Source organism: Onychomys torridus, chromosome 9 (genome assembly GCF_903995425.1).
Source record: "Onychomys torridus chromosome 9, mOncTor1.1, whole genome shotgun sequence".
Taxonomy (NCBI): domain Eukaryota; kingdom Metazoa; phylum Chordata; class Mammalia; order Rodentia; family Cricetidae; genus Onychomys; species Onychomys torridus.
Genome location: NC_050451.1, coordinates 58,950,358 through 58,960,608, shown reverse-complemented (window position 1 = coordinate 58,960,608; position 10,251 = coordinate 58,950,358). Strand labels below are relative to the sequence as shown.

The window sequence follows — 10,251 nt, the reverse complement described above, 5'->3', positions numbered from 1 at the left end:
GGCTGCCATGGCGGCAGCAGCGCCAAGCCCAAGCTATGCATGCTGTCCCCAGGAGGTGGGTGATGTCAGCTTCACTTCTTCAATGAGAAAACCAAAGCAGAGCCTGCACCTAAGTCAGGGAGCAGAAGGGGGAGCTAGAGAGCCTGGCCTCGGAGCCTTAGCTTTTGACCTCTGGTGGGAGGACTTCCTGCCAGCATGCAGGAAATCTTGTAAGCTGAGGGCAGGGGCTAGGGTGCAGTCGGCTGTGTGAGGGAAACTTATCGATGGCTAGGTGCAGACCCAGCAGGGTCTTCTTCCCTCCTGCAGCCCCAGGCAAGGCACTACGTACAGGGGCACTTAAATACACCAGATATGCACCCGGGACTGACCGACAGGCACGGCAGTGGACCACCTGACGGGATTTGCTGGTCTGAAATAGGGTCAGATCTCGGTCCACATTGCTAGGGGTGCCCTTGGCCCTGACCCCACCCCCCCCCCCCCCCGTGTTCCTACAGGAAAAGGATGCCTAGGCTGAGGCCGGTGGCAGGACTGCAGCTGGGCTGTAGGGCACGGGTGTGAGACAGCCCCAACTGGAGGTGTTGGACTTGGCACTAAGGGGTGGAGATTAACTAGAATGTTGGTAGCCACCTCTCACTCTGCTTAGCACCTCTCAATGCCCCCGATAAATGTTCGCAAACCCTTTCTCCCCCAGCTCACTCCATCAGGGGAGAAATTCTTCCAGAGGTTAGGTAAACTGAGTCCCCCTTTCCCTCCTGGGCAGCATGAGTCCTTTGTCTCAACTGACATGATAGCAGCCATTTCCTTTTTCTAAAAGAGAACCTGGAGCCAGAGAAATGAACTTTTTTGGGGTGGTGGTGGTGGTGGTGATGGGTTGGTTTTTTGAGACAGATTTTTTGTGTAACAACCCTGACGGTCCTGGATCTCATTCTGGCCTTGAACTCACAAAGATCCAAGTAGCTCTGCCTCCTGAATGCTGGGATTAAAGGCGTGCGCCACCACTGCTTAGCAAGAAATGAACTTTTCAAGTCACACAACAGGGATGGAGATAAGATCCAGAACCCAGTTCCCATTCCCCACTCTCCAGGCTGCCTCCCACTTGCAGTTGGCTACTGCCTCCCCAACAGTAAGAGCAAACCTGAAAGCCAGGCCTGAAAGTGCCAGGTAACAAGGGGCAGGGAGTCAAGGATTCCTCACATAAAGCAGGCTGCCCCATATCCCTCTGGTTCCAGACTTTGGCCAAGCCTCAAGACCAAATTTCACTGCTGGTATCTGTTACCATGGAGATTTAGGCTGCACTAAGGGGGCCAGCCAGCGAGTGGCAACAGGCCCTGTCCCCAGTGACAGGAAACAGGTGCGCAGGCTCAGAAGCCTTGAGCAGTTCTGCCTCCAGGCGAATGAGCTCAAGGCACTAGGTAGGGATGGTCCATGCCTGTCTTCTGCGTCCAGCTGACACTATCACCATTGAATTCCAGTCTCTAGCTGTCTCCTCCATGCACCTGAGCCCTCTTACCTGTGAGCCCAGCTGATGCCTTGGATTGAATTCAGGTGGATTGGCCTTTAAACACACTGCCTGGAGCTTTAGTGAAACATTTCACTATTAGGATAAGAATTTGTACCGTATCAAGCTGATGAAAGAACATGCTGGCCGTACTTTCAGGAGGCTAAAATCTTTTTAGATTATGGATTAGCCTACAGAAAAATGTCTGCCATAAATCAACAGTTGAAGGGAAAGATGAACAGAAATTTTACATACACAACTTAAGTAAAACATAACTCTCTGAACAGATGAAGATAGGTCTCTTCTGTGTCCCAGAATCTAATCAATATTTATATGTAGAATTCAGCTATCATTTGGCTTAAAAGGGCTTATTGGACAATGTTATCATTTATACTATTTTCTACAAAGAAAATATTTTACTGTTATATATATATACACCCTGCCTGGGAGCTAGTGAGGTCATATGAGTCTAATGGAGAGAGAGTGGGCAAGGTTCCCTGAAGCGGGCGAAGACTGGAGTGAGTCTCCAAAGATCACAAGAATGTGGAAGGTAGAAATGTTGCAGGGCGGGAGGTAGAGGTGTGTCCAGCAGGGCTGACAAGTGAACAGGCTGGAGCTGCTTCCAAGAACATCAAACTGTGTCACTTCACGGTACTGTGCTGGGCACCAGATCCTTGGCCCTTTGGCCCAGCCATCCGGTAACTTGCTGTTAGACATTGGGTATCATTTACCTTCCAGTTTTGATAGGATTTCTCTATGTAGTCCTGGCTGTCCTAGAATTTGCTCTGGCCTCGAGAACTCTTAGAGATCCGCCTGCCTCTGCCTCAAAAGTGCTGGGATTAAAGGCGTGCGCCACCACCATGCCCAGCTCTGACTTTTTTTTTTTTTTTTTAAGATATGGTTTCATATCCCAGGCTGGCCTCCGACTTGCTTTGTAGCCAAGGTTGATGATGACCTTGAACTGATCCCCCCCAGCTGCTTTCAGCCTCTGGAGTACTGGGATTACAGGCTTCAACGACACCTGGTTTAAGCAGCGCTAAGGATGGGACCCAAAACTTCATGCATGTTAGGCCAGCCTTCCACCAACTGAGCTAATCCCAGCCAGTCCCCAATTCTAACTTTCTTTAAATTTGATTCCAAATCCCTCAACTCCCCCTGGTAATTCCCACCTTCTCAAACACCTCTTCAAATTCACTCCCAGGCCCCCTGCAGAGGCATTTGAGTCTGCAGAAGAGAAGGTGGAGGTAGAAAGTCACCTGCTTTAGAACTGGGCTGAGCCTGCGGTTGGGGAACAGGGGAAGGTATGCTGCTAGCTTGTTGGGGGGGGGGGGGGGGTGCAGAACGACAGACCACTTTGTGGACTGTTGGAACTCGGAGAGGTGAGAAGGAAGCTGGAGGGAAGAATGTCACCTTCCCAGTCAGCTCTTTAAAACGGCAAATAAATCCACCTCCATGCAGCTCTGTGAACTCCAGGGAGCCAGAGCTCATTTAGACGCGTAGTTTGCCCCAAATCGCTCCTCCTTCCAGATCACCACCCGCTAACCTTTCTGTAAAGTGAAAAAGTAGTCACCAACTTCCAGAACCTCAGCTGTCTGTCACATTCCAATCCAGTTAAACCCGTCCAGTTCCATGGCGCACACCTTTAATCACAATGCTAGGGAGGTGGAGGCAGGTGGGTGTCTGAATTGAAGGCAAGCCTCGTTCGTCTACACGGTGAATTTCAGGCCAGTTGGTGCTGCATAATAAAACCCTGTCTCAGAGGAAAAAAAAAAAGGAAAGAAAACTCAGGATGGTCTCTGAGCCCTATCGTAATAATAAAGCCAGTGGCAGGCTGGACCCTGGGGAATGAGGTCACAACTCCAGGGAACATAAAGAGCCTAGATTCTGGAAATGTGGCTCCTTCAAACACCAGCTGGCTTATTCTGAGCAAATTACTTCCCCGTGTGCCTGTTTCCTATCAGCAAACTGCAGTTAATAGCTGGCTTGGGTACCCAGCTACGTGGGACTAGGGGTCATATGCCATACTGCTGGGCACCTCATCCCAACTGCTAGCGGACGCTGGTGGAAGGGGCCTGGGAGGCTAAGGCTGGGTCTCAACCCCAAAATAAGGCCCAGACGCCTTAGGGATTTCCACGCTGGCTCACTATCATCTCATCTGGTCCTCCAATACTCCAATGACTGTCCCATTTTTCCATAGACTCCGCATGGAGGTCCAGGCAAAAGGGACACCCCACTCTTCGTGGGGTCTCCGTCTCAGACCAGTTTTTGTGACCATTGAGATCCTTCCAAAACCTCTAGCTACACCTAACTCCCCACCTCTGGCCCCAACCTGTTGCACCCACTATTCATAGCCTTACCCCTCCTTCCTGGTGGCAAGGGGTGACAGCAGAGAATCGGAGCCCGCAGCCTCTCAAGCCAAGCCCACTCCTGCTCCCTGGAGGGAGGCTCCTCCTTTTAAGGCTGCTTCTGGGAATTCCCACCCCGAGCCAGAACTCGAGACCCCAGCCCCAGCTCGGTACCTGCAGCTCATTCTTAAGGAGATGAGGTTGGGGCATCAAACCTGAGGGCGGGAGCAGCTGACCCTGAGAGGGGGAGGGCAAGGCGCCTCCTTCCCTGTGCCTGCCCCACGCCCTGCACTTCACCGAGGCCGGCAGGTCCGTGCGGGTCAGGAATAAATCAGAAGAGATCGCAGGGGCCAGCCTCCTGATAGAGGACACTCCCGTAGCTCCATCCTTTGCGCCCGGGGACCCCCGCGCGAGGTTGGCAGCCCAAGGGTGCGAGTACGCCAATCGGACCACCTCCGGCTTCGCAGCCTCACTGGCCCGGAAGGTGGACACCTCGCACCTCAGTCTCCCAATTACGACCCCCCTCCCGCATCCCCCTCGGCTTGCTTCCTCCTTCCCTCCGTCTCCTTTCATCCCTGAAAACCTGTGGCTCCGAGAGACCTTGGCTTCTCTGGGACTCTGCCCCAGGGGTCTGCCCACATCCGCTCCTGAGTTTGGGGGGCAGAGGGGCAACCGCCCCAAGAAGTCTCTCCAGCGATGGGAGCCGCCCGCCTGCTGCCTAACCTTACTCTGTAAGTGTGCTTTTGCCATTTCCGGCCCCAGGAATATTATACCTCCCTGGGACTACCGTCGGGCAGGTGGGGCAAGAAAAGGTGGGGGACGGGTGTGCCCTGGGGTGCCCACACCTGCAACTGCCTTGTCTCCCCAAACAGGTGCCTGCAGCTATTGATTCTCTGCTGTCAAACGCAGGTAGGCACCCCTACCTAGTCCCCCCTTCCACACACACACACACACACACACACACACACACACACACACACCCCACACACTTCCCACCTCACCTCAAAGAAGGGGAGGCAGGACCGGCCTCTCCCAACCCAACAAAGTGCTGAGGTTTGGAGGATCAGTTTAGAAGGTGGGCTGGAGAACAGAAGCTGGACGGCAGACAGACTGAGGTTTGCCTGTTGGGCCCTACTAACCACTATGCTGGCTTTCTGTTGGTCTCTACTCTCTCCATCCCTTTGTGCTGGGCTTCTGGATGGTTAAGGGTGTTGTGTTTATATTTGAGGGATAGAGCCCCGGAGCAGTTAGAAGCCAGTGGGGGCGGCTGCTCAGGTGAGGACTGTGCCCGCAGGTACCTGAAGGGTCTGGATTTGAAACCACTTTTTCAGTCCGTTTACCCACCATCTACTCTTCCCAACGTGCTTGGACCATAGGTGGCCAGGGACTGGGGCACAGTCGGAGTATTCAGCTGGATAGGGAGACCCATTACCCATAGCGTTCCTAGGTCAAGCCTAAAGGTTTGTTTGGGATGGAACTCGGGGTTTACCTCTCCACACTCCCCACACACACACCTCCCACCCCCCCCCCAGCCCCCAGCTCGAGGCGAGGCGCAGACCCTTTTTTGTGATCCCCCATAAAAATGCAGCTATTAAAATGCACTGGTCCAGAACCGCTCTGGGGAGAGATGGCCTGGCTTTCCCAGGCCAGAGAGGCCTGTTTCTCTTCCCATCCACTGGGGACTTTTTTTTTTTTTTTTTTTTTAAGGTAAATGCCTTTTCTCTGGAGTGGGAAGGGACTGCCTTTGAAGCAGTGGGGGGGTGGGAGAGAGACAACACCCTCCTTTTTCCTCCCCCCCCCCTTTTGCTCTGGCTGGTTCCAGGCCTTTTGCTTCACACATCTAGGGAGAGTAAGAAGAAAGCCCCCAGCCTGGCAGGGAGGGGGCTGGGGGTGGGTCCAACCTGTTCTGGAAAGGGAATTAGCACAATGGTGCCGCTGGCCTGGGCGTTTATGGCCTGGCTGAGGCCCCATTCAGGACTGAGGGAAGGTGGCAAGGCTGTCTTTCCCCTTGAAGTGCCCCCTCACCCCCCTGGGAGGGGGGGCAACAGGCTGAACCACAGCCATGCTTGAGGGGCTGTCTGACAAGCAGCTGTCTACCGAGGTGGAAGGGGAGGTCCCCCCACAGCGGGAACATGAAAGGAACAGGCAAGGTCCTGTGGGAGAGGGACTTGTGGGCTGTGGGCTGTGGGGGGCTGGGGGAGGGCGTGGGCTACTTTTGTGAAAGACTTGAAGGGGGACAAGGAGAGGAGGGGGCTTGGGGGGGGGGGGCTGCTATCTGCCCCTGACCTGGAAGAGACTGCCAGGAGAAGGCTGCCCGCCAAGTGGGGCGGACATCCTGAACCTGGGCCAGGAGGCTAAGGCTGAGATAGACAGGAACCCACCCCTGGCAGGGAGGCCTGTGAGGGTTAAGCCGCATATTCCCCACCATAGATGCTAGCCTCAAGTTTCTCTAGGGTGGGATGCATGGTAGGTCCCTAAGATGTTCTTAATCTCCCAGAGTCCTGGCAACCCTTGACCTTTAGGAACAGGTGCTGGGAATGAAAGAAGAATTGAAAGGGGTCAACTCTGAGCAGGCTATACCTTGGCCTTGACATGAAGGTTTCACCACCACCACCCTGATCTGTCCTACCCCTCTATGTAAAGAGAGAGTGGCCTCTAATACACGCTGAGCTGGGCCTAGCTCTGTCGTGGATCAGGCCTGAGACACTTGTAGGTGGAATTGAGCATGGGGAACAGGGAAGGGCTGTCCCCACACCAGCCTTTCATGCTGAGATGAGGCTATCACCAGCAGCTGGCACCTGTCCCCTAGAGGGCACCTTGGAGGAGACAGGACAGTAAGTAATGTTTCTGTCCTACTCAGGTAAGGTTGGATAAGGTGAGCCCCAATGTGGAGCTATGGTACTGGACAGGCTTGCTGTCTGGTGGAAATGGCCCCTTTCACCACCCAAGGAGGCAGGCCACTAAATACCTAGGTAACTGCCCCAGGCCCACAGGGGACCACAAAAGCAGCCACTGTACCACCTTCTACTGCTATGTCTACCCCCATACACTAGGGAAGTACCTCTCTCCCTCTCTCTCTCTCTCTCCCTCTCTCTCTCTCTCCTCTCTCTCTCCTCTCTCTCATCTCTAAGACACTATCTATGGATAAGGACCTAAGAGACCCCCAAATGCCCTCCAGTGGTTAAGTCAGTAACACATCTGCTCTGTGCATGTGTGCTGGGGCTGAGACCTTTCAAGGCTTAGTGGGGTGCGGTGGGAGCATCTAGTGGTCCTGATTAATGGAACCAAGACCCCTGAGAAAGAGCAAGGAGTCCTGGCTATGAGTTGTGTGTCCCATGCATCTGCTCTACAGAACACAAAGACAGGACACACAACCTTGAAGGTTTCTTCTAGCAACCTGTTACTGCGGATGTATGCTGTCTCACTGTGTTTCCCAAGACTGACAGCCACAAGTCCCCAAAAGTCACAACTGGTTCATGCAGCATCCCGGGAAGATCATGGACATAGGCAGTCTTCACCTTGCACCCTATACTGCAGGGTACCCAGCCAGCCCCACTTCACTTCCCTCCTTACCCCTCTCCCCAGATGGACCAATGGTGGTGTCACCCAAAGCAAATTGACACTATTTTTCCCTTGGTAACCGCAAAGGGGGAGAATCACCCGTCTCCTAATTTTAACCAGTACGTGAGGGACCAGGGTGCCATGACTGACCAGCTGAGCAGGCGTCAAATCCGTGAGTACCAGCTGTACAGCCGGACAAGTGGCAAGCACGTGCAAGTCACCGGGCGTCGCATCTCCGCCACCGCTGAGGATGGCAACAAGTTCGGTGAGACCTGGCCCATGCCCCAGACCACTTGTATCCTGCCCAGCCTGGCCTCCAGGTTTCTTCCCAGCTCCTGGGTTAGGGGATTTGAGGTAGGGTGGGTAGGTCCTGCAAGCCTGAGAGTACACCATCCCTTTGGCCTGACTTTGAAAGACAGACTGCCTGGGGGGAACCCTTGCACACCCCTGAGCCAGCAGCCGATAGACAAAGGTCTTTCTTCTTTTCCCTCATCATAGCCAAGCTCATCGTGGAGACGGATACATTTGGCAGCCGGGTCCGCATCAAGGGGGCGGAGAGCGAGAAGTATATCTGCATGAACAAGAAGGGCAAACTGATTGGGAAGGTGAGGCCTGGGACACAGGGCAGCAGATAGATGTGTCTTCTCTACTAGCATAAGGGCAGGCAAGGTTAGAGCTGGGGCTCCTGGGGGGCAGGGGGAGGTCTTCGCTTGACAATCTCCCCACCTCCCAACATTGATTTAATTCTTTTCCTTTTCTAAAGACTTGTTTTTACTTTATGTGTATGAGTGTTTAATCTGCATGTATGTCTGTGTACCACATGTGCGCCTGATGCCTATGGAGGTAAGAAGGGATCAAAGCCCCTGGAAATGGAGTTACAGATGGTTGTGAGCTGCCATGTGGGTGCTGGGATCTGAACCCAGGTCCTCTGCTAGAGCAGCCAGTGCTCTTAACCGCTGAACCATCGCTCTGGATCTCTATTAATTTTTTAAAAATATTTCTTTTTCTCGTATGTATATGGATGTTTTTTCTGCAAGTTCGTCTGCACCACCACAGGCTTGTAGAACCCAGAAGAGAGTGTCTGATCCTTGAGAACTGGGGAGACACCTTTTAGCCTCCATGTGGGGACTGGGAATCAAAACTTTGATCCTCTGGAAGAGCAACCAGTGATCTTAACCACTGAGCCATCTCTCTACCCCCCCTTCCTCCCCTCCCAGTCGCTATCTATTTAAAGGGGTTCTTGTGGCTCCCGGCCTGCTGAAGTGACAGAGGGGCCACAGGAATCTGGTGCTGATATAAGGACTATTTCTCCAGCAGCGGTCAGGAAGAATCTATCCACTACAGGATATTGCGTGTGATGTGTTGGTGTGGCAGCCCATGTGGAGGGCCAAAACGCGATCAGGGTTGCAAGTTGGGGCATTCATGTATGGTTCTCCTAAGTTCAGTGGGGTTCATGGACAGTGACTAGGAAGATGCATACTAAGCACTTACTGGTGAAGCCTCAAAGCACTGTGGGTACAGAGCACTGCACGCCCCTTAGAACTGCCCAGTCTTGACTTCTAGCTCTGACTGGTGCTCACCGAGTACCCTCGCACTTCTCACCTGTAAGAAAGCAAGGCATGTGGGGTCAAGTGTCCGGCTGGCTCTTTCTGATCCCTCTCTCCACCCTGTGACTGCTTCCACCCAGAGAGCCTAGAATTCTCATGAGCCGTGTCCACGCCTCCCCACTCCCACCCCCAGCACTGAATTTCGGTCTACCCTGATCTTGGCCCTACATTTGGGGAAACTGAGATTCAGTGCTTTCTCGAGGCTTCCTCTAGGTTCACAAACGCTGAATGACCAAGCACAGCCGGTGTACACCGCTCACTGCTGCCTCACTAACCAGGGTGCCCGTCTCACTAGACAGTTCGCTGGGCACAATGACTCCTTGCTCCCACTTGGGTCCTGCAGAAAGGCAGACAGCTCAGCCAGGGTGAGTGGACAAATTGCCCTCCTCTGCTCCTTTCTTCCATAGCCCAGTGGGAAGAGCAAAGACTGCGTGTTCACCGAGATCGTACTGGAGAATAACTACACAGCCTTCCAGAACGCCCGGCATGAGGGCTGGTTCATGGCTTTCACTCGGCAGGGCCGGCCGCGCCAGGCCTCCCGAAGCCGCCAGAACCAGCGAGAGGCCCACTTCATCAAGCGCCTCTACCAGGGCCAGCTGCCTTTCCCCAACCATGCCGAGAGGCAGAAGCAGTTCGAGTTTGTGGGCTCAGCCCCCACCCGCAGGACCAAGCGTACTCGGAGGCCCCAGCCCCAAACGTAGTCAGGGAGGCCGTAGTGAGAAGTGCTGGGTAGATGCCCCTCAGCAGCCTTCTCTCTCTTCTCTAACTCATCCAAAGATGGGGGCTGGGGTGGAAGGTGGGGAGCCAGACCCCAGAAGGACCCAAAGGGCATGAAGCATCTAATCCCCAGCTGGGAAAAGACAGTACTTGTGTACCCCAGGGTGGGCACCACGCTCTGGAACAGGCTCTTCTGAGGCCAGGGCCAGATCCTGGGGAAAGAAGTAGGGTCTCCCTGACCTAAAACGCCTGTCTCCCAGCGTCCGCCTGAAACAAGTGGGCAGGCAGGTCAGCAGATTTCAGGCCTTGCAGAACTATTCTCAAATTTCGCTCCCGGCATCTCTCTCAGTTTGAACCAAATATCCAAACTCCTGACCAGACAGTAGGAAGGGACTTTGGGGTTTGTTTCCAGAGACACGGAGAGAAACAAAAAAACAGCCACTCTTCTCATGTCTTGCCCCAGGCCTGCCTCCCCATCCCAAGCCCCAGAATAAAACCATTTTCCTGCAACCGGGTCCGCTGA

General features: G+C 53.9%; 1 protein-coding gene across 2 annotated transcripts; it reads left to right on the top strand.

Moving 5' to 3' along the window:
* The first annotated feature begins 4,029 nt into the window (after positions 1–4,029).
* On the top strand, positions 4,030–10,238 carry Fgf17 (fibroblast growth factor 17). Of its 2 annotated transcripts, none has more exons than XM_036198901.1 (5): positions 4,030–4,574; positions 4,716–4,752; positions 7,525–7,669; positions 7,903–8,009; positions 9,419–10,238. In XM_036198901.1, exons 1-5 carry the CDS (start codon positions 4,540–4,542, stop codon positions 9,710–9,712), a joined length of 618 nt encoding a protein of 205 aa, XP_036054794.1. In that variant the 5' UTR covers positions 4,030–4,539; the 3' UTR covers positions 9,713–10,238. The 2 variants fall into 2 exon arrangements, with proteins under 2 accessions (XP_036054794.1, XP_036054793.1); XM_036198900.1 differs by having other exon boundaries at positions 7,492–7,669.
* The last annotated feature ends 13 nt before the right edge of the window (positions 10,239–10,251 follow it).